General features: G+C 53.9%; 1 protein-coding gene across 7 annotated transcripts in view; it reads left to right on the top strand.

Moving 5' to 3' along the window:
- ZBTB7C (zinc finger and BTB domain containing 7C) overlaps positions 1-14,353 on the top strand; it is a 355,735-nt gene extending 341,382 nt beyond the window's left edge. For 5 of the 7 annotated variants that reach the window (XM_073898236.1, XM_073898239.1, XM_073898241.1 and 2 more), the window contains 2 exons: positions 1,340-4,904; positions 12,516-14,353. In XM_073898236.1, the coding sequence (XP_073754337.1) occupies positions 1,340-1,991 (652 nt within the window). In that variant the 3' untranslated portion in view covers positions 1,992-4,904; positions 12,516-14,353. Of the gene's footprint in view, positions 1-1,339; positions 4,905-8,151; positions 8,231-12,510 lie in introns of those variants that run through there. The other 2 variants (XM_073898237.1, XM_073898238.1) reach the window with 2 other exon arrangements.
- Positions 14,354-24,196: the final 9,843 nt, after the last annotated feature.

Raw genomic sequence — 24,196 nt, forward strand, 5'->3', positions numbered from 1 at the left:
TCCTGCCCCACCCCTGGGGAACCAGTCCAAAAATGAGAGCCAGTGAGACCTCTAGCGGCCGGGAGACACCAGGAGACAGGGACCTGCTCCTGCGGTCCTGGGGTTATATTGAGCATGGTTTAAATCTGGCCATTTTAGGGCGGATGCCTGGGCTCCTCATCTGCTCCGACCTCAAACCCGAGCCAAAAATTACAGGCAGATGCTCCACCCGAGCCACACCTGCGGGGAGGACGTAGGAGGACACGGAGCTTGTTGGCCTGCAGGGCTGGCTGGGGAAGGCTACAGAAGGACCGTGAGATGAGTTCTTACAGCCCACCTGACTCCACTTCAGCCAGGCTGGAAGGTTCCGTTAGCCGGCTTGTGCGGCACTCAGTCTTTAGGAAGACAACCCTGTGGTGTCAGTTTTCTTTTCAAGATCACCAGGAGGTGTACTGAATCTATTTGACACAAACCCAGATTCTCTCCGTCAGCCCTGGATAATAGAAACTAATGTCTAATGCTAAATTCAGCTCCGTGCAGAGATGTTAAGTAACTTGCCTGCGGTCATTCAGCATGTTAGTGGTGGGTCTGCAGCTGGAGCAGGGGCTCTCGAACCCCAATGGGAGCCCCACCTGTACCACCATACCTTCCCTCTGAATAATAGCATTTAAATCCTGAAAAGCTTTGCCCTAGATTAGGCTACATTCTTGTCGCACCTGGCTCTTTTGTAAACCCTGGGATTCTCTGTAGACAAAGAGGAGAGCCCACAGCTTGGGATAAGAAACCACAGTGCAGGAGACTTGAGCAAGGTGTGCCCAGCTTCAGTAGCCTCCCAGATTAGTGCTGAGGACAGACAGAGCTCAACAGCCCAGGGGCCAGGACGGGACCTGGGGCTCTGGGCAAAAGCACAAGACCAACAGGAGGGAGGACTGTTGCCTGGAGACAGTGGGCACGAAATTAAGGTGCGACCCGGTATCAGAGGTTGTCACACCGTGCAGGGCCGAAGGACAGACTGCTGACTTGTGGGGAGAAGTGTCCCCAGGGGGCCCATTTTCCAGTCTGAGACAGGCCTCTGCTAGGGAGGCGCTTCATGATTCTGAGCAAATGAGTAAATGGAGTTTCGGGAGTGAAGGAGGCCTTTCCAGACACTGCTCCTTCTCCAGCTCTCTAATCCACCTGAGTAGCCCCACCTGTTTGGAGTGAGGCAGGGGGTGCAAGGAAATCCCAGCATGGGTCCCCTTTCTGGACTTGGACACCACAGCAGCGGCCAGCTCTAGCAGGTTCTGGAGTAAGGGGGAAGAGCCTTCAGGGTGGCTCCTGGCGTTCAGTAAGGGGACTGACTCCAGGCTCTGCATTGCAGGCAGGACAAGCTGAAGATCCACATGCGGAAGCACACGGGGGAGCGGCCCTACCTGTGCATCCACTGCAACGCCAAGTTCGTGCACAACTACGACCTCAAGAACCACATGCGCATCCACACGGGCGTGCGGCCCTACCAGTGCGAGTTCTGCTACAAGAGCTTCACGCGGTCCGACCACCTGCACCGCCACATCAAACGCCAGAGCTGCCGCATGGCCCGGCCCCGGCGCGGCCGCAAGCCCGCCGCCTGGAGGGCCGCCAGCCTGCTCTTCGGGCCCGGCGGCCCGGCGCCCGAGAAGGCGGCCTTCGTGATGCCGCCCGCGCTGGGCGAGGTGGGCGGCCACCTGGGCGGGGCGGCCGTGTGCCTCCCGGGCCCCAGCCCCGCCAAGCACTTCCTGGCGGCGCCCAAGGGCGCGCTGAGCCTGCAGGAGCTCGAGCGGCAGTTCGAGGAGACGCAGATGAAGCTGTTCGGGCGCGCGCAGCTGGAGGCCGAGAGGAACGCGGGGGGCCTGTTGGCCTTCGCGCTGGCCGAGAACGTGGCGGCCGCGCGGCCCTACTTCCCGCTGCCCGACCCGTGGGCCGCGGGCCTGGCGGGCCTCCCGGGGCTCGCCGGCCTCAACCACGTGGCCTCCATGTCTGAAGCCAACAACTAGGCTGGCCCTGTCAACCCCAGTCTGGCGGCCCTGTCCCCTCTCCCACCGGGCCACCCCTGCCCCACCCAGTGGGTCTGAACTTTTTCTTTGAAACACAAAGGAAACATGAAAAAATATTATCAGCAACAGTGGTATTTCCCAGGCCTCCTATGGCCTCCTGCCTCCCTTTTGAAGGTGTCTGAGATGGACATCTCCTCCCAAAGGGCCTGGAGCCCCGGGCCTGGCCTCCACCTGTCTGTCGCTCTGGCTGTCACACAGAAACTCACAGGGGCCTGTGCCACAGAGGAGGCCACACCCTGGGTGCCCAGGAGCACTTTGGAGCTGTGTGGGGCTAGATGGAGGAAGGGAGCTTGGCCAGAGGCAGACCGGATGGAGCAGGGCTGAGGCCTACCCGTAGGGCTTGGGGCACACATCCTCACCTAGCTGCAGCCCTATGGCAGAGTCTCTACGGACCCGTCTCTGCTGGGTCATTTTTCTAGTCTCCAGCCATCCTGGGATCCTTATGGGAAATGCCCTGTTGGCAGGGAGGGCTCCTGGAATCCGGGCCCATTTTTCCCTCACTGTGCTGTAACCCCGGACAGGTCAGTCCTCTACCCTGCTACAAAGGGGGGCTGCTAATTTAGTTTCCCCTCCCAAACCCACCCACACACATACACACATCTACACACCTGTCCCACCACAAAGAATTCTTGAGAAGGTGGGAGCTTTGCACTCCTAAAGTCCTATTGAAAACATCTGTCTTACCGGATTTGGTTTAATCATGTCTGCCTCTATATTAGCACAGGTGAGAAATGTGGCCAAACTAGACAGGGGTGACAGAGAAGAGCTGAGGTGTGGCTTGTCCACAGGCAGCTTTGGGGAACTCCAGGTACTCCCCACCTCTCAGGCAGGCAGGCCACTGTGTCAGGGCCCTGGGGATGACTCTTTAAGCATTTACCCCACCTCCACACACCCCCTCCAGGGCTGTACAAAGTCTCTTGGGACCCCTGGGGCCAATACAGAAGGGATGGGAGCCACCTCTTAACACCTGATGACTGCCCCCCTCCACCCTGATTCCTGGAAACAGACAAAGCACCTGGTTACCCAGGGTTGATGTTTGTTGTGGGTTTCTAGGGGCTTTGGTATCTCTGGGGGTTGCCCCCTTTGCTGTATTTGAGCACCCTCCCTCATCCCTCGGGGAGGAAGCTGGGGTGTTTGACTTCCCTTGGTGGTGGGAAACAGAATCTTGGCTCCATTATGGGTTTGAAGGGCTCTGGGAGTTAGGGCTGCACGCACACTCTCCCTGGTTCCTGAGTTTGTAGCAAGTTCTGAGAAGGAAGACCGCTTTGCTGGCCCAGCGCCTTCCTGCTCTTCTCTCCCCTTTCCTGCCCCTGTCCCCCTTCTCTTGCTGAGGTGGCCTTTGTTTCTCAGCAGCCCCGACAGTGGGAGGGTTCATCTGCGCGGATTACGCAGGGCCTGTGTCCCCAATCCAGGAGCTGTGGACACAAGAGACTTCGGCTCTTCTTATCGCCTTGGCTTCTTCCTGAGCAAACACAAAAAAACAAAAAGGCCAGAGAAGACCACAGACTCTGACCCCCTTGCAGCTTCCCAGAAGAGAACCCTGACTCCTCACTCCCCCAAATGCCATTCCAATCAGAGGGAACTGCTTCTGACACCCTTTTGTCTTCAGATGCCATCTTTCTGGGCAGCCGCCTCTTAGATTCCCGGCTCCGTTTCTGACACTCGCTTCTGGGACCCATCCACCGACATCCCCATGCTTCCCCCCCATCAGCCAAGGGATTGGGGCTGACCCAAACTTTAGAAGAAAACAAGGAAAAATGAACAAATTGGAATCCAGTGGTGTTGGGGCTTTTGTTTTTATTTTGTAAAGGTAACGACTTCTTATAAACTCAGTTTTTCAGACGACTCGTTACTTCTTTTTGTTTTCTCTCGGCTGCAGTGTGGAGTCGTACATTGTAAAATATCCAAAGATCTTGAGTACTGTATGATGGAGAAGAACCTGATGCAAATGGGTTGTGGGGGGCAGGGGTGCTTGTGTTTTGTTTCTTTTGTTTTTCTTTGTTTTTCCTTTTCTTTTCTTCCTTTGGTGTTTCCATTTCCCTGTCTGTGGGAAAACTTTGGAATTTTTTCCTATTTATAACTTTCTTTTTATGTGAATTCTTTATGTAAAATGACACAACAGAGTTTGCCTTAGTGATTCAAAGGACAATCTTCCATAACTTTGGTCGCACGCCCCACCCCACCGAGAAAAACTCTCAGCTAATTTTCTGGCCTATTTATTAAACAGTATGAATTGACTTGATTGAATTATTGAGAGTTGCACTTCTGTGAGAGGTGACCAGCAACAAGTTAATGGCTAGGCGTTCACCGCAAAAAGGATTTGACGACCCGGTGTCACGGGCGTACCATACTGTCCAAGACATCTTTGCCAAAAACACAAACCTTTGACCCCTACGCTTGAAGGCCAGTGTGGCGAGGAGCTATGCTTACTCAGTTTCCTGGTTCAGGCTGACTTCCTCGTTCCAGTGCTCCTTTCAGGTGTCAGGGGTGGTTCCGTGCTGGGGAGGCCAGAGCCGAACTCCTCAGCGTCTCCTACCTTTCAGAGGCGCGAGGCACTGCGCGATCACAAGCTTTTGCGCATCCGCGAGCCTGAGTGCAAAGTTGTGCGTGTGCGCGTGCGCGCGCCTCTGCACGCCCGTGCGCAGGCGCAGGCGCAGTCTGTGGTGTGTGAGCCGGCGGAAGCCGCGGGCTTGCTGACCTTTTTAGCACCGCCAGGCCTCTGAGTTCCCTACTGTGCCATCCACGGCGGCCTCCCTGTGCCCTTGCCTTCTCTCGTTTCCTGGCAATGGAGCCGGACTTCTCTTCCCTTCTCACCACAGCCTCTTTCCCAGGGAACACGAGATCCTCAAAGAGGTAAGCATGGCCGTTGAACGGGGTCAACTCTACTCAGAACCCAGAGCGCGGACTTTCTGCGTAAAACTGTTCTTCGAGCTGTGTTTTCTGGATAACCCAGGGTTCCCCAGAGCCCCTTTTCTGCTTGCAATCCCCTTTCTTGACATGGTCAGCATTCTTTTTTTCCTTTTTTTAAGATTTTATTTATTGGGGCGCCTGGGTGGCTCAGTCGTTAAGCATCTGCCTTCGGCTCAGGTCATGATCCCAGGGTCCGGGGATGGAGCCCCGCATCGGGCTCCCTGCTCAACAGGAAGCCTGCTTCTCCCTCTCCCACTCCCCCTGCTTGTGTTCCCTCTCTCGCTGTGTCTCTCTCTGAGAGAGACCTAAATCTAGAATAAAAGATTTTGTTTATTTATTTGTCAGAGAGCACAAGCAGGGGTAGCGGCAGGCAGAGGGAGAAACAGACTCGCCACGGAGCAGGGAGCCCGATGCGGGGCTCGATCCCAGGACCCTGGGATCATGACCTGAGCCGAAGGCAGACGCTTAAGGGACTGAGCCACCCAGGTGTCCCATGGTCAGCATCCTTATAAACCAAATGCGGCATTTCTCCGTACAGAGGAAAGAACAAATGTGGGTTTCCAGACTCCTCCGCACAGTGTGTCCTCAGGCTACTCCCTTCCCTACTCTGGTCCTCCCGTTGCTCACCTCCAAGTTTTCCACCCAAATGCCTTTCAGCAGTGGGGGGGTCAGTCAGTTGGGGAATGGGGACTGAACTCTAAAAAAATTGCCTGAAGCACCCTTCTCATAGTGTAAAATTCTGCAGTTGCGGGTTGTGGCTTCGAAATTCGTTCCTCTACATTCTATCACATAATATATATGCATTTGTCTTAATATAAAAATATCATCTTGAACTACTTACCAGTTACGTTACTTGTCTTCCTCCCTGCCCCCCACCCCCAGAATCCTCTAGTAAAGCCAGAATGTTCCCCAGCTACCCTGCAGCTTTGAGAGGCCCAGGCTCATGGCTGAGGGCTTTGGGGGTCAGCACAGCCCAGTGCAAGAAATATGAGGCCAGGTACTCACCAAGATTTCACTCAGCTCAGGCATCCTAGGCTCACTGGGTCCTCAGTCTGGGAGCCTATGTCCACTGAAGGCTGTAGGTAAACATGGAGGAGAGGTAGGGAGTGGGTCCAATATAGCCTTGACCCCTTCGGGCTCCGAAACCCATGTGAGTAAAATCTCCGCTCGTCCTGGCCAGGTGGATATTCCGTGGAGCCCTGCCGGGCGTGGCCCGCTCCCTCCGGCCCCAACGTGCTAAGGGAGTTGGGGTGCTGACAGCAAAGGACCCTCCAAGCACGGGGGGTGGGGGGAGGAGGGAAGGGTTGGAGAAGGGGGCCATTGAGGACAGAGAGCCGAGTGCATCTTAATCTGGAGAGGAAGGCTTAAGGGATCCATGAGAACGGATCTTGGAACTTCTAAAGCTCTGTCAGGGAGAGGGAGGATTTTACCAAAAGTCTGGCCAACTCAAACCAATAGGAGAGAGATTCCAGGAGGTAGCTGGACGTCTGAGCAAAGGAAGGTAGCTTCTAACATCTACAGTTGTCCCAAAGAGGAGCAAAGTCCCTTGTGAGGCAGTGAGCTCTCAGTCAGTGGAAGGGTTCAACACAGCCTTTCAGGAGTGGCAGACACAAGCGTCCTGTACCGAAGGAGGTCTGTCCCTTGGGTCCTCTCCATCTGATTTGTGAAAGGGTGAATAAACATCCTCGTGTGACTGTGGGAGGAGGACTGTGCCACGGAGAGGGGGTGACAAGTGAAAAAGATGAGCTGGGACAAGCTCACGAAGCCCAGCTGGGTGGCCCAGGGCCGCCTGCCCTCCCCCCACCCGCAGCCCTTGCCCTGTGACCGACAGCAACTTGGGGCCAGGAGAAACGGGACTCTGTCAAAGAGGCCCTGACTCATTTTGAGACCCTGATTATGTGACAGAAGAGTATCGAACCAACAGGAATCAAGGACTGCCTCTCACCTTAGGCCTTTCTCTGCCCCCAGGACCTGCCCTTACAGAATGAAGGTCTTCACTTGCGAGGTTGCAGAGGCCCAGGCCACGTCCTGGCAGACCTCTTCCCAGACCCCATTCCTCTCGTCCTGGGACCTTGCCACCTCCTTCTCCCTGAGGGCCTCCTCAGCTTACTGCAGGAGTGGACAGGCGGGCATTTCCAGAAACAGGCACAGCTGTGTGTTCCCCCTGTGTGCACTTTCCCTTCTGAAAGCCACATGAAGTTCGGGCTTCATAAGGGAGAGAGAAAGAACAGGGCCTCATGGCCCCAGGCTCCCTTATCAGAAAAGTCTGTCGCTCTCCAGGAGTGGAGGGTCAGGAGGTCCTATAGGAGGGAAAATGCCACCTGCATGCAGAGGGTCAGAGGCCCCTCCAGGGACCTGGGACAACTGGAATCGAAGATGTTTACGTCCAGTGGCCTCCTCCCCAACACCCCACCCCCCTGTGTCACCCTCCCCACTTCTCCTGGTGTCCCTTCCTACCCCAGCTGCCCTTCAGGATGTGGCCACTCTGTCTTCTCTGGCCTCCCCTCTGTTCACACCATGATAGGAGCCGCCAAGGGTGAACGTGACTCACAGGCTCCCTCTCCCGGCCTCTGCAGACCCCTGCTCCTCGTTCAGGGTGGAAAGGGTTAGGGTTAGGGCCCCAGAGCAAAGCCACATCAGGCTTCAAGAAGCCAACAGGGGTGGCTGATTGGAACGGACAGCCTGGAAATCACCCCAGGGGGCAGTTACCAGTCTGTCTGGACCTCCCACCCCCCCACCTCTCCCCTACCCTGCTGAGGGGTGCAGGAGTAGAGGGAGATGCTGGAAGCCAGCAAATAGCCTCTTTCCCTCCTTTCAGCTATGAAGGACTGAGAACTGAGTCAAACATGCATTTCCAGCAATTGATGCGGAGAAGGTTCCCTGGGGAGGCTTTGCTCATTTTTCCCTCCTTACCACATCCTGGGCAGGGGCTGTGTGACCTTGAGGAACAGAGCCCACATAGTCTAAACCAAAAACTCTGGCCCCAAAATGGACTGACAAATAAGGACAAAACATCTCAAATCTGGACAATCCTGGAAAGCCTGGAAACTGATCACTTGATCTGCAGCCAGACATGCACCCGCGCACGCATACACACACACGCACACGCACATGCACGCACACACGTACACACACAGACTCATCAGACAAATGATACACAGGCTGATGTCATCCCTTCTTGTAACAATAGGAGACACGGCAGCACGTGGACAAGACCCAGCAAGGCCGCTTTCCCCACAAGCCTTCCTGCCGGAATATTTATAATGCACTCTCTCATCTTTATCCTTGTGATTCCTCTGTTTAACCATGAACTTTGACCCTGACAATAAATGAAAAAGAATAAACAAAGAGGTTTCTGGAAGAAGGAAGGAAGATAGAGTGAATCAGACCCTTTCCCGTGTTCCTCTAAAAACTAATACATTAAGCGCAAACCCTTTGAGTAACATGAAGTGCTTTATGTTTTCTCAGAGGACTCTTACATCCACTGGTCGACTGGGTTTTGACCCTAGGAGGCACATATCCTTATCCCTGTCTGTATCAGTTGAGATTCTTAGTCAAACACCAGAACCCGTATCCAGGCAGCTTAAGTAGAAAAGGCATTTATTAAAGGAAGTAAGTCTCTTGCAGAATCGCCACCAGGGCCCAAGAGTCAGGCTTGCCTAGCCCCCAAGATCAGTTGTGCAGGTTGCGTACTGCACAACACCGCCACTTTTGAAGAGGCACTATTCACACCCTAGACAGATCTGTATATCTGTTAAAAGGGACACTAGATTTGTGTATCATAGTCATTTTCCAGCAGATGGCAGTAAAGTGTACGGAAGGGGTGCCCCTGTCAAATTTGCACCAAGTCCACGGCCTGGAGGCCAGGAAGCCAGGCACAACTCCAAGCCACCCTGTGCCACATTGCTCCCACAGAGGTCTCTGCTAGGCTGAGACCCCACGGCTCCCCCTACTGATGCCAGGCCCAAGACACTGGAGCTCCCCACTGTGGCCTGCTCTCCACCACCATCCTCCCAGAATAAACAGACCCCACACATCTGGGCTTCCTCACCTTGCTCTGACATCTGGTGCTCGTGCATCCGACAGCTAGAGCTCATGGCCTGCGCCTCAGCCTCATTGCAGGCCGCCACCGAAAGTCAGCCTCTGGCTTCCACCTCGACAAGGAAGGATTCGTGATGCGAATTCTCCAAACAGAAAAAGAGTTCCAATAATGTGGGGTGGCCTCAAAAGAGATCATTTATCCAAGCAGTATTCTGCAGATGAGTCCAAAGTGGCCAAACGATGACGAGGCAGCAGGCCCACAAGCTCTGGCCGAGCCACGGCTAGAGCCAGGACATGCTGACTCCTGGCCACCGCCCCACGCTTTCCCCTCAGAAGCTGAGGCCCAGAATGAGCCAAGGACCACCCGGAACAGAAGGCAGTTTAGACGGAGCTCGTGCTGGCTGGTCTCCTCCTGACGCCTCAGGGCCCAGCAGCTCTGGTAAATCTGCATTCAGAGCTTCCCCCCCCCCGCCCCACGCCTGTGGGACACACAAGTCCGCCATCCCAGATAGCAAGCTTCCCCAGCCTGGCTCCTTCTAGTCCCCGCTCTTCCTCCCTACAGGGACCCAGAACTTGAACCCACATTCCCCTGCCAGTGCTGACATTCAGCCTCGCGCTCAGCCTCCCTCCTCAAAATGGGCTTTTCTGATTTAATAGGCACGGGGGCAGAGCCTGAGTGTGTGTTTTAATGAAAATGGCTTTTTATTTTGCCATTTCAACATCATTCCTATAGGAATGGCATTCTGAAATGCAGAAATGCATTTCCATTTCCTAATGGCTGGGATTACCCATGTAGATGGGCCTTTGTGGGATGCGGTGGGGGAGGGATAGCAGTTGGGGGAGGAGGGGGGTGGCCTAGCAAGAAAGAACGGAGCAAAATGTGCCAGTGCCCGGCAAACGGGCTCAGCTACCCGCCTTCCTCCTCCAGAGGAACTGCTAGTGGCTGCAAAGGATTCCGAAGTCTCCCTCCCAGCCTGCATTCAGCCCGGCCTCTGCCCTGGGGCGCTGGCACACTGACCCCGGGGCTTCTGTCCGCACTGGAGTCCCCAAGTCACTGAGCACCCTTGCTCAGCGCAGCAGAAAGGAGACGCGGTGACATGTACTCAGAGGGCTGTCACGGGGCTGGAGGAGGCTCGTGCAACACCAGCCCCGCCAGCCACTTAGTAGGTGCTCAGTCAACATCAGTTTCCTGTCTTCTTTCCTTTCTGCTCCCTCAAGAACATTTAAAATAATTATGCTTCCTTATGTTATTTAGTGTTTTCCTTTTGCTTTTTTTTTTTTTTTTTGCTTTTCTTCCTCCAATGGAAAAGGAAGAAGGGAAGGGGAGAGGGAGAGAGGGAGGAGGGTGTCAGCACACATGACTTACCTCCATGATTATCTGAGTTGTTGTTTTGGATAATCTGATGATGGGGGATCATCCATTCCCAGTTCCCGCAGGAAAGCTGGAAAAAGCAAACGACAAGGACGTCCTCTTTTCAAATCAGAGTGTGGAGCTGGTAATTTCTCAGGGCTTGCCTGGCATGTGAAGCTGTTTGAAGACAGCCAGGGAGACCCATTCAGCTGCAGAACCTTGATGACATGTGGCTGGGCCTCCTTTCCAGATGCTGCCCAATGACAGCCCAACCTCCCCCCCCCCCCCCACCACCCGGGCACCACAGAGCCCACTCGGGCTGACAGTGACCGCCACACCCTGCCGGGTAGGGAGGCAAGCAGAGGTGGCAGTGCCTGTCCCATGTGCCAGAAAAGTAGTCATGATTTCAGGATTGGAACCTAAAAATCGGGCCAGAAAAGATGAGAAGGTTTGTCAGTACAGCCCTTTGGCGGGGCAACCAGGCCCAGGCCCTGGGCTCCCTATGAGCCTGGAATCTAAGGAGCCTGTGCCCTTTCTGGACAGCGCATGCTCAGAGTGCCTGGGACCCCTCAACTCACCACCTGAACAGCTTCAAGCCTGCTTCCAGGGTGGGAGCAGACCTCCCCCAGGACTTCCTGAGGGCAGGTTGCTGCAGGAGTCCCCCACCCCCACCCCTAAGCTGAGGGATGGCCCCGGGTGGCTATTTGTTGGGGAGGATGGACGGAATTTAGACCTGTAGATTGGAGTGTTCACAAGTGAGACCTCTCAGCATTGGGGATGGAGCAGCAGGGGGAGGTGGGAGTGGGGGAGAGGGCATGGCTGTGGCCTGGTGCTGGCTGGTCTCCTCCTGACGCCTCACGGCCCAGCAGCTCTGGTAAATCTGCATTCAGAGCTTCCCCCCACCCCACGCCTGTGGGACACACAAGTCTGCCATCCCAGATAGCAAACCTCAAGGAACCAGAGGATCTAGTGAACCCAGCTTTCTAGGTCTTTCTGAAGGTATGCTTTTCAAGATAGGAGACTAGAACATAGTTTATTTAATAATTTGTTACCTTGATTTATATATTTAGACATACAACATGGGGACCTCCACTTGTCTCCTCACTCAGGCCCTGCGAGTGTTGGGGAAAGACCAAGGGAAAGCCGTCATGGTCCCAGAAGGTCTGTGAAGGAGGGGCATGGGTGGGGGAGTCTGTCTGCACTGGGACTTCCTGTGAAGTCACCTGCATTTTATGGAGGGAGCCAGACACAGTAGCGTGCCAGCAAGAAGGGGCTTCCCTCACCCCAGCCCTTCACCCCACTCTGCTGGGTCTCCCTTCCCTGACTCCACATTTTGAGAAGATCCTGTACATTTTCTGGTCACATTCAAATAAAGAAAAGTCTCATTTTCCATTATGTAAACAGGCCAGCCCAAACCAACAGCAAAACTTCCATCCGTCTCCCATCTCTGCACCCCTCCTATGCTACCCTCTGCTCAGGCTTCTCTAAGGGGACAGGAACAGCAACTCTGTAACAAAGCGTCACACACTGGGTGGCTTATCAACCACAGGAACTTGTGCCTCACGGTTCTAGGGGTTGGAGGTCTAAGGTCAGGGTGCCTGCACAGTAGGGTTCTTCCGTGCTGTAGACGACGACCATCTCCTTGCTGTGTCTTTACAGGACAGAGAGCAGGGGGAGGAAGCAAGCTTCCTTTTGACTCTTCCAACAGCACTAATCCCATCATGAGGACCCTTCCTCATGACCCCATCACATCCTACTTACCTCCCAAAGGCTGCATCTCCTAGTAGCCTCCCATGGGGGTGGGGTTTCAGCATATGAATTTGAGGAGGACACAAGCACTCAATCCCTCCCAGTCACAGGCCATCCTGGGCCCCGCGTCCTCACACACCCACTGGCTCCTGGTCTGGCTCCTCCGGTAGGAGGGGCGGTGGCTTAAGCCCCTCCCTCACTTCATATGCCGCTGCACTAAATACTCTCCAGCCTGCAGGTGGGTCTCTTCAATGGGTGAGGAGTCCTGAGTCCCAGCGTGGGCTGCTTCATGAATGGGGACAGATGACAGGGGCTTGGGCCTCACACGTAAGTTTCTGCAGGTTCCACTGGGTGACCAGCTGGACACTGAGACATGCTGACCTTTAACATTTCTCTCCTTGGGGTAAGGATAGCTTCCAACTTTATTTTATTTGGACATCGAAGACAAGTGCCTCTCTAATCGTCACAGTGAGATATGCGTGAACAGAACAGCAGGCCAACAGAAGCACTGAGGCCGGGACTCGCGTAGGCTATTCATTCGCCTTCATGTGCAGCCGGCAAGGTGCTTGCCTACAAGCCTCTGAAGACCAACAATGAAGCAGAAAACAAATTTGTTGAAAGGATATGGTCGCTCAGAGGACTGATGGGAAATTGGAGAGCCAGCCCCAGAAAACAGGGAGAAACCAAAAGAGGCAGGACATCAGCATCCCCACCTGCACCCTGGGAGGCTGCCACGCCAAGAATGTCACCTCCCCTGGGCACCACTCTCTCCAGGTGCGAAGTCCCAGGCAGGAGTGTCCAAAGAGCCAAGGCGACCGACCGCACGGGTCTCCCACTCTAGCTGCCAAGAGACGGGAAAGGGGGTTCCTGGCCCTCTCAGCTTCTGCTCACCCTAATACTCACTCATTGGAGGGGTCTCCCAAGTGGGAGAGTTGTCTGAATGCAGGAGCATGGAAAGGTGCAGTCAGTGGACTTGGCTTGAGGACAGCGGTCCCCTGTCATTTCTCTCATCAGTTCATACGAAGAAGCAGCACCATCATGGCTTCTGATGCTAACAGCCGGGTCCAACCATTAATTTAGATTTTTCTGTTTCAAAGACACTTATCTATGATTTCAGGATTTTTGAGAGTTTCCTGAATCATTTCCCATTCTCAATCCCTCTTTATCACCACTAAGGATGGCCTGATAGGCTTACCAGAACATACCAAGCCTTTTGGTGCCACCGATTCTCTGTACAACCTTGAGAAAGTTACTTCAACTCTCTAAATCTCTATTTTATCATCTGAGAAGTGAGGGGGTGGGTGGCATGAGCCCCAGGATGTCTTTCTGCTGTCACACCGCAAGATCCCATGCTTCTGTGTCAAGGAGCACTTGAAAGGGGCCTAATTTCCCAACCAAAGGCCATCCTCCTCTCTTTCCAGGATTGCAGTTGCCCAACGCTCAGGATGTATAAGCCAGTGCTGTGTGATGTAAATATTGTCAGGAATGACACCACTCCTGATCCAAAGTAACCCACTGGGGTTGCCATTCACTAGCAAGCAAACAAGCCAGCACACGGGATCGCTTCCTCTTGCTGCTTTCCTGCGGGGAAGAGCTTGCTGAACGTTCTGTTCTCGAGCACACATACACACACGCCCGTGTTGCCATCGGAGTGCTGAAGGTCGCATATGTAATTATCTCTGCCAAAAGCTTTATTTTTCATGGGCTTTGCCTTAATTGCGACACAGAACAAGTTCTTGGGCTTGCTTTCTGTTCACACTCTTATTTTTTGCTTTATTCTCTGTGCTGGATAGTTACCTGTCCATAGACGTGCCAGTTAATGTCTTACCTACAAAATAGGACCTGGCCAGGCATGTCCAGACACCAGACAGTGGGTTCTCTCTGAGGTGACTGTCTTCTCTCTCTACCCCCCACCTCCCTTCTGGGGAGGGGTGGGAAAGAGGGGGAGTTGAGGTAGGAGTAGAAAGTGAGGAAAAGTGCCTTTGAGGTGAACACTTGAGGGAGGGTGAGTAGGTATGTGTATCTACCTCCCAGGGTTGTCTGAAGATAAATCTCCACGACCAGACTCCATGTTGCACCCTTGGGGTACCCTGTCCACACGCATGTTACCCAGTCACATGTCTTCCCACCAGAACTGAGCTCCTTGAGAGTGTTTGCAATTCTTCTCGGATTGACACAGGGCCTGGCCCCAAAGAAAGGCTTAATAGGCACGGTGTTAATAAAGAATGTCAACTTGTACTTACACAGTACTTTTCCATCGGCAAGTTGCTGTTCTGTGTGATTTCATTTGATTGATAAGCCCACAGTTCTCGCCACTCATCAGGCAAGGAGGTTGAGGCGTACAGAAATTGAGGACACGGTCGCGGCCTGCGGGGGAGCGGACTAGGAGTGTTCCCCGCCTGCTCGAGCTTGTCCAGGACACTGCCTTGAGGACAGTGCCTCTCTCTCCCCTAGGTAGACCACAACTCAGCTTCTCATACAGCCCGGTCAGTCGGTCACAAAAGATTTTCGGAACTCATTCTAGAATCTTTACCTTGGCCTCTCCACCATATCTAATGTATCCTCTCTAAAGCCAGGTTTTCTCCCAAGGACAGCTCCTCTCACTGCCCTAAGAGACCACACTGCTGATGGACCCAGGCCCAGATCATCAAATGCCAACAGCATGCCAGCAGGGAGCCCACCCTCTGCCCTGCTCAGTAGGCTGTCTGCCCTGTTTCCCTCGCCACCTGCCCAGGGTGCTAACTAGGGCAGAAGGGAGGTGCGGCCAGGGAAGCGAGCCACACAACTACAGTGCTGTTTCATGCCGGCAGGTCCAGGGATGTGTCAGTGTCCCCTTCCTCTCCTCGCTAACTCTCCTCGGAACTTCCCTCCCCATACCCCCAGCCCTCCCCCGCCTTCTAGGAGAGATGGTGATGGTGGTCATAGTGGCAAGCTCGCTTCTCTGTCCCCCTCCCCACTCCCATCACCATCTGCCCCTTCCCCACCCTCCCTCCAACATACGTGCATTCCAGAGGCTTTCATGTTAAAGATTTACTGTCAAACCACACTGGCCTTCCACTGGCCAGGAGCTAGCCCTTGGCGAGGACTTTGGCCCCAGCACCCCCAGAACTCAGGACCCTATAGCCAGTATAGCCTTCGCTTTGGTGACTGGGTCTCCTGCCCCAAGCCTCATTTTCAGAGGGCCACACCAGGGCCTGTTTGCTGATGTGTCTCTTCCGACAGATCAGAAGTCCATTAGGTAGGGTCAGTGAATAAAATATAGGCTACCCAATCAAATTTGAATTTCACATAAATGACAATCTTTCAGTTTAACTATGCAACCTGAGATACACTCTTAGTAAAATAATTATTTGTTGTTTCTCTGAAATTCAAAGTCAACCAGGTACCTTACATGTTCATTTGCTAAATCTAGTAAGCGTACTAGATGGTCAAGGGGATGTGCTCACTTGGAGCATATCCTGGGTACCCGGGACCCTGCCTCTGCGGTTTCCTTTTCCTGTGGGTGTCTGGTCCCCCTCATGTGTGCATGCTTGGGTTTGAGGAGTAGGCTGGAGGCATCAATTCTAGGCTGGGGATGGAACTTGGACTACAGGCTGGGTATCCACACATGCTCTGGAATCAGTCCCTCATGGGGAGGTAGGAGCGCAGGGTGGGGAAAAGAAGGGGCAGCCCACTGGCCAGAACCTCCCTTTGTACTATTCCGCCAGCCTGCTAACATTAGGGGTGGTCCTGCCAGCCTCCTTCCAGAGCAAAGCTGTGCTCTCCGCACCTGTTCTACTCCCTGCTGCAGTAACATCCACACAGGAGAGTGGGGTCCCCTGGGAAAGGGTGCCTGTTTGCTGGCCAGGCTGAGGCCGTGCCGTGGTGATGGGCTCCCTCAGGCTCTGCTGTCAAGTCACTCCTGGCTTTATTGCTCAAGAGGGTATCCCAGACCACAGACGCAGAGAGCCTTGGTGGCAGGAAGCTCAGTAGGCTCTGGCAACAGCCCTGAGCCTCAGTTTCTTCAAAGATAAAACCAGGTGAGTTCCTATCCCTTGGATGGTTGTGAAAATTAAGTGTGATTTGGCAAAACTATGGAGATAGTAAAAAGAAGAGTGGTTCCCAAGGGCTGGGGGAGGGCAGATGACTAGGGAGCACGGAGGATTTTTAGGTCAGTGAAACTACCAGGATACCACAGTGGTGGATACATGTCCTCATATGCCTGTGAAATCCCATAGACTGTACAAGGGCAAGAGTGACGTCTAATGTAAACTATGGACTTTGTGTGATAATGAGTCAGCGTAAGTTCATCCATTGTAACAGATAAGCCACTCTGCTTCAGGTGACAACAGTGGGGGACGCTGTGCTGGGGGAGGAGGCATTGGCCTATTCAGGAGCTCTGCATTTCTGCTCAATTTTGCCGTGAACCCAAAACTGCTCTAAAAAATTAATATGATAATGAATGCACCAGGGCCCCTCATATTTCACTTAGCCATTCAACAGACATTTATTTATTGAGTGCCTACTGGGATCTAAGTGTTTACAGACAGCTAATCTGAGCAAAGTAGGTATTTCTTCTCAAGCTAGAGTTGAGATTGGGAGAAATCTCCCCAGGAGAAGAAAGCACCCCCCACGGGTCACAGAGATGAGGACGGCCCTCCAGGGGGTCGGGGGCCTACACGACGGGTGGGAGATGGGTGAGGCAGGAGTTGGGGAGCGGAACGGAGCGGGCTGGGCTCCCCCGCGGGGTACCCCGGGAGGCTCGGAATGGGAAACGACCGCGAAGGCGCCCCCGCAGCCCGCGTCCTCCGAACCTCCGAGCGGCGCCGGGGCGCTCAGCGCTGAGCCCGGGTGGGCGGAGGCTGGGCCTGAGGCGGAGAAGCAGGGGGGAGAAGGGAAGGGATGGGGACCGCAGGCCAGCCCCGCGGCGCCCCCGTGTGGCCGCCGCGCGCAGCCGTGCCGCGCGGGGAACAAAGCGCTGGGCGGGGGCGGGGCCGGCGGGGCAGCGCGTGCTGGGGGCGGGGCCCACGGGCGGGGGGCGGGGGGCAGCGCAGCGGCCCAGCGAGGGGTCTGGACGCCGGGAGCGCTCACGCCCCACTTGAAAGGAACTGTGGTTCTAGTCTCGGCTGCTGGAGATCACTCGTAGGGGGGGCAAGCAGGGAGGGGAGGAGGGGCTGTGACACCCCACCCACTGGGCAAGATCGCCCCGCGCCCCAGAAGCTCCAGTGTGAGCGCCGAGCAGCTGGTAGAGAGCCGATTCCGTACAGTTGGATGCCGAGGGAGGGAAGAGCGCACTGCCTTGGAACCGAAGCTTCCGTTCACTTAGGGAGCGTCTGCAGAGCCGTGCTAGAGTCTAGCCGAGAGGGTGATGGCCCCAGACGCACCCCCCTCCCTCCGAGGCCTCTGATGTGCACTGAAGTTAGCAGCGATGCAGAGAAGCACGTGGGAGAGGGTCCCCTACCCAAGGCTCATGTGCACACACCCTGGAGACCCCTCCACACCGTCACCATCTCCAGAGCAAGGGGGACCTCTCCTGTCCAAGACTCTAAACCACGCATGGCATGGCAAGGACCAAGGGACGCTGTCACACTTTGTGTCCCTTGGTCCTTGCCATGCCCTGCCCCCAGAGGCTGCCCTTGTCCAGCACCATCTCAGGAGGAGGAAATGCCACCTTCTCCAATAAAACAAAACCCAGAGCCGCCAAGTTGGCAAAAGGAAAAGACCCTCGTGAGGATGGGCCATGGGTGCTGCCACCCACAATTGGGCATAGGACGCCTCCCTTAACCTTCCTGCTTGGCTGAGTGCAGGCTGGGCTGTCCACTAAGGCCTGACTGGAGGCTAGGGAGGGGGGGCGGAATTCAAGGAGGATGGAAGAGAAACAGGTGCAGATCCTTCTGAATCTAGACCCTCTACCTTCAGAGACAGAGCTTCTTGGTCAGCTTTCTGGGCCAGTTGTCTTTCCTCCATGAGCCACATCCCCGGGGAGCAGGGGACAGCAGGTCCCCTTCGGCCCCCCAAGGTCAGTCCCAAGGAGGGAAAAGATCCAGAGAACCTCCTGTGAGGAGCACCCACCTTTTTCCTGAAACTGATACCCCTGCAGGGTGGCTCTGTGGACCCCAGCAAGACATTCACTTCAGCCTAGGGGGCATGCGCACGCGGCACACACACCACACACACACACACACACACACACACACATACACACACACTGAGCGAGGTCCCAGCAATCTTTTGGGAGGGATATGCACTTGTTCCTTTTCACACAGCCTTTGGCCACGGAGGCCCTGTCTTCCTCAGCCCTGCCCGCTCTGCCTGAGTTATGGTTCCCAGGGCGCCCCGAAGCCCGCATTTCCATGGAGCACCCAGCATGTACAAGACCCTGTGTGAGCACCTTGCCCTGTCCCGCCCAGCCGGGTGGCTTCCTTCCCATGCTGGAGCTTAAGAGTCTGCTCTCACTCAAACCCGCCCCTCACCTTCTAGCCTCAAATACCACCCTCTTCCTCTGGTGGTTGGTTCCTCAAAATTACCATCCTGTCTCACTCCCGGTCTGCCTCAGCAGGGTGCTGGGTGTCATTAGCAGTTGATTAAATACCAGAGCTTGTGGTAGTTTGTATCATTTCTGCAGACTCTTGGACATCTGGCCTTTGCCTAAGAAGTAACTTCCCTGATGACCTGCTTTCTTGGGGAAACTCATCTTGATTTAAATATCCTATAACAGAGCACACTTGTTCTGTAAAGGGCCAGATGGTAAATATTTTAGGCTTTGCAGACCACACAGTCTCAGCTACAACTCAACTCTGCCCTTGTAATAAAAGCATCCACAGACAGTAAATAAATAGACATGGCTGTGTTCTAATAAAACTTTATCTACAAAAACAAGCAGTGAGCTGGATTTGGCCCCCAGGCTGTAGATTGCTTCTCCCTGTTTTCCACCTATAATCTGTATTTTGGCATCATGGCTTAATCAAGCTGATGACGTGGGTCAAAAGGACCTCAACATGGTCTCAGGACATTGGGGTGACAAAGCTAGCCCCAAAACTCATAGCTCGGTGATCCCCAAATCTCAGTTTTGTCACTTAAAAATGGGGGTAATGGTGGATGTATGTGACAAGCAACATCAGTCCAGATACCGCGCTCTCAGGGGCCTCTGCTGGGGCTGAAATTAGCCATGAGAGTTAAATGTTGGCAAGCACGTTGATAAACTCTGAAGTGCCCTGCACATTCGCATTGCCCACTGTGAGTCTGATCACCATCTGAGGATTAAATGGGGGGGGGACGGGTAGGGCAGAGGGTCCTGGTGTGACTGGCCCAGGGGCCTGTGCTTGACCTGGTAGGTTCATGCAGCAGCTGAAAACCTGGGGATATTATCACCTGCTTCTTGGGGTTCTTTGAAATCTCGGTCAGCAAGCTACTGGATGTGCACAACCCTTTAATTGCTCTAGGCCCTCAGCTTCCACTCTCCCAGCTCGGGCTGGGCTGACTGTGGCCGCAGAGCAGACCTTCTTTCCAGAGTTGTAGCAATAGTGAGCATAACAAAAGCCACCTTCTGGGGTGGATGACCTCGGGCACTGGACCCAACCAGGTCCTAGCTGCCTCGAACATTTTCCCTCCTCCATCTTGCTGCATCACGAGGAGGCTGTAAGGGGAGGCCAGAAGAGACGGAGCCCCTTTGTCTCCTTCCTCCTCTTTCCCGGGACCCGGGCAGGCACCGCAAGGACGCTCTGTCCACACCAGGTCTTCCGAGAAGCAGGCCTGTATGCTTGCTGTCCCGGGGGCTGGGCCCCTAGAGCCTCAGGGTTTAGGCTACGTGGGCATCTGGGCACCACTCCAGGGGCCTCTGTGTCATTTCCTGGCGACCTTCATGCACACAGAAGTTGTTAGGCGGGGCAGGCCTTTAAAGGCCCAAGCTCACTGGGAACCCAGCGTAGCATCTGAGGAAAGGTACCAACCCGCTCAGTGTCCCTCTGTTCTAGGCCAACACACTCATTTTACAGATGAAGAAACTGAGTCCCCAGAGAAGGAGTGGCAAGCCCTTCGGATGAGCAACACCAGTTCTAGATTCTGGTCACTCCCAATCCACTATGGCAGGCAGCTTCTTACATCAACAGTAATGACTTGATTTCTTGCTTTTTCCCTCCCTATTCTTCCACACCCCCCTGTCCCAGTGGGACGGCTGCTTGGGCTCTCTGGAGGTGGAGCCCTGCAAGCAAGGGCTTGGGGCTGTTTGCAGATCCTCGGGGAACCAGAGCTGTCCAGCAAGAAGTTGGGGTTCCATCCTCCCCTCCCAGGAGGCCAGGGCGGGTCCCACAGTGAAGCAAAGGAAAAGGTTAGGTCAAGAAGAGCAGCCTTCCCAGGCTGGGCCTGCTGGCTCTGCCTCTCCAAAGGGAGGTGGCAGGATGTGTCAGCCACCAAGGGAGCTGGCGGGGTCCAGCCCCCAGGGCCTGGGTGCAGTGACCTCATCAGGCATTTCCAGCTTTTATGATCTGCCAGCAAGGCCCTCAAGTGACGCAGGCCGACCTCCCCTTGCCGCCTGCTCTGCCGGGCTCAATGACCTCAGCCCCGTTGGAATGCCATTGCCATTCGCACGGCCCTGCCCAGGCCACGGGCCACAAGGCACAGGCTGGGGCACGGGGCTGGGGCCAGAGGGCGTGGAAAGGTCTAGAAGAGGAAAGGCAGACAGCAGGTAGGTGAGTGGAGGATGTCACCCCCAAGGCCAGAAATGGGAGCCGAAAGGCAGAGAGCGCTCAGCCCTGAGGAGAAGGAGAGAGGGGACTGAAATATGAAAGAAGTCATGGACTAGCTGCTCGGTGGTCCCCCCAGCCTGGGCATCCCCAAACTGGCCCACGTGGGGCACCTTCCAGCTGCTGCACCCTCCCTGCTCACTTTCGCAGCCCAGGTGCCCTGGCACAACCACTGTCTCCTGCCAGCCGGGCGCACAGACCAGACTGATGCGTCTGGCCGACAAGCCACTAGCCCTGAGTTCAAATCCTGGCTTGGACACTTGTAACGGAATGACCATGGCCAAACTGCGGGCCCTCTCTGAGCCTCCATTTCTGCGAAAAATGGGAGTAGCACTAAGAGTGTCTTCTTAGGGCCAGCGCCCAAAGAAGGGCCTGACACGCAGGACGCGTTCAGAGAGGGGTAGTTACAATTGTTACGGAGCAAGGAGAGCAGGCTCGAGAATCCTCGGAGGCCGCATCCCCACCTTTGCTGCCCAGGTCAGGAGGCAGAGATTCCTAGCAAAGACAGCACTCTCAAAATCACGTACGTGCTGGAGCCCCACCTGGAAGGACTCCAGGTGTAAAAGGGCAGCACCGTGAGACCTGAGTTATCATGGCTCTACCCCGTTGGACTTTGGACACTTCGAGAAATTATCATTGTCACAATGAAGGCTTAGAGAGTGCAAGCAGCTCTGCACAGTGGCATTGCCAGCAGATGACAGAATAGAGGTTTAAACCCAGCACTTCACCGCCCAGAGCCCCACAGTCACCAGCCTCTACTCTTCTAGGGTCAGGGACCCAGTCGTGCAGATTTGTATTCATTCAGCACATGTTAACTGAACACTTGCCCCCTGCATGCCCCCATCTAGGTATTGTCTACATGCAAGAGAGGAGGAGATGGTTGGGAAGAACAACTATCACAGAGCATTTACGTAAATGGATCAAACAGAAAACCTAACAAGTCATTTTCTCACTGGGTGCAGTAGTGAGGGGATAGATGAAGCCTCTGTAACAAAGACGCCCACCATTCCCGTGGCTTAAATACAAGACATTTCTCTCCCTCCCGTGACAGTCGAGAGACGGGTGGCCCGGACCTGTGGGTGGTTCTCTTCCACGTGGACATGCAGGGATCCAAGGTCCGTTCAGCTGTTTCCCTGCCATCCCCTAACGCAGGCCTTCTCCACCTGACTCCACACGGGGACCCCAAGGCATCTGTGAACTGATGTGAGAAAAAAAAAATCACACCTGTATTTTCACGAACTTCTAAATGAAATTTAGCATTTCCTTCTATTATGAATGTGGCAACAACCATTGTAAAAACAGCAGGGTCAGAGACTCTGCTGCCAAAAGAAATCACATCAACTTTCATATCCTATTACAATGTTACAGATATCCCAAACTATCGTTTAACCTTCGTTCCTATTTCAGAATTACAGTTTGCTATCTGTCCTGCTGCTGCTGGATTTTATTATCTAATGTTAACAAAGGAGCACAATTCTACTCTGTCACGAGTGTGTGTGTGTGTGTGTGTGTGTGTGTGTCTGGTTAGGTATTTTGACACCCATATGTCAATATAATTGCTTTCTTCTGTAATCTCCTGTATTTTATTTTATGCATTAAAAAAACTACCCTGGTCAAGTGCACAGGCCTCACCAGACTGCCAAGAAAGCTCATCTGTGACCCGTTTGTGACCCAGCCCCTGGCAATGAAGAGACAGGGGAAGGGAGGGATAAGCAGCTCCCTTCTGGGGGAGCGATGCAGACGTGGCCCACATCACCCCATGCACACTCTGCGAGTGACGGCTTTGCAAGGCGGCCACACAGGGCTAACTGTGCGGACAGCACGAGAATCAGGTCCCTAGTTTGGAGACCATTCACCAAAACGCTACTGTATGAAAAGAAAAAAAAGAAAGAAGAAAGGAAGGGAAGGAGGGAGGAAGGAAGAAAAATTTTGAGTTATATAATTTGGAGTTTTTTTTATCTATAAAACTAGGAGGTAGAAAAAAATCGTAGAATAAAAGCAACTACTTTTTTTTTTTTTGACAAGTTGATATCTTTTTTCAAATGAAATCACATAATACAGACAAAACCAGGGTATCTCCGTTAAGTTGGGCCGGGGACCCAGGGCCCTGTTGGCCTGGCCTCCTGCTTCCTGCCCCTTTCCCAAAGGGAGATCCCTGAGGCCCTTCCCAGGAACCTCCAGGCCCAGAGGAGCTGGGCACTCGAGGTCTGGGTGGTGTCTGAGGCCCGTGCCAGCCCCGCCTTCCCCTGATGCCGCAGGCCTGAGGACAGGTCATCTTCGACGTCCAGCGACAGCTGCGGGCTCTCCCCAGACAGAGGCCCATCTCTGCGGGCCAGCTAAGAAAGGCGGGGAAAGTTGGGGGAAGAGGTATGTCCTGAGGACAACGTGGAATTGCGAGTAGCCGACACTGAGACGAGAGGATGGTAATCTGGGCCGCAGGACGAGAATGGCAGGTGCAAGCCTCTGGGCTGGGAAGGCAGAGGCCTCTTCTGGAGGTGGCGGGGAGGGGGGCAGACGTGGTGCAGCAGAGAGTGTCGTGATAGTGTGGGGACCAGGAGGGCGGCAATCTGGAGGGACCAGCACAGCCCATACCCACGGCCTTGCTCCCAAGCTGTGGCTTCCTGGGCTCAGGGCGTCTCAGCCACAGAAACAGAACTTAGTTCTGGAGAACCTAGAACGCAGGGCGAATAGTCAAACCTAGGATGGCACTCATTTTTTCTTCCACTCTTATTGATTAAGCTCCTACTTTATAGCAGGCACTAGGAGAGATTTTCATTCCAGCGAGGTGAGGCGTTCGAGATACAAGATTCAAGATACAAATAAGCATATAATAAATACAATAAATACATGTATAAGCAGGCAATTATAGTGACTTTGCTATGGACTTGAAAAGACTATAATAATAAAATAATAATAATTAGCATTAAATGGATGCTAAAAAAAATCCCAGTGGTTGGTCTGAGGAGTGCCAGTGAACGCAAGAAGAATGTAATATGTGTTGGGATTAATAAACACTCTTTTTTTATTGAAGTATAATTGACATACAATATTATATTAGTTTCAGGTGTACGACATAGTGCTTTGATATTTATATACATTAGAAAATGCTCACCATGATAAGTCTAGTTACCATCTATCACCGTACAAAGTTTTCATAATATTATTGACTGGATTCCCTATGCTGGAAATTACAGCCCTGTGTCTTCTTTATTTTATAACTGGAAGGTAGTACCTCGTCAGCCCCTTTTTAATAAACACTCTTTGAAAAGGCAGAATTTTAGAGTCAGTCACACTTGTCTCCAATCTTAACTCTGCCACTTCCAACTGTGTCACCTTGGATTAAGTCATTTTGTCATTTTTCTCATCTATGAAAT

This window comes from Callorhinus ursinus, unplaced genomic scaffold (genome assembly GCF_003265705.2).
Source record: "Callorhinus ursinus isolate GAN/ISIS: 27379988/994484 unplaced genomic scaffold, GSC_fseal_2.0 scaffold11, whole genome shotgun sequence".
Taxonomy (NCBI): Eukaryota; Metazoa; Chordata; class Mammalia; order Carnivora; family Otariidae; genus Callorhinus; species Callorhinus ursinus.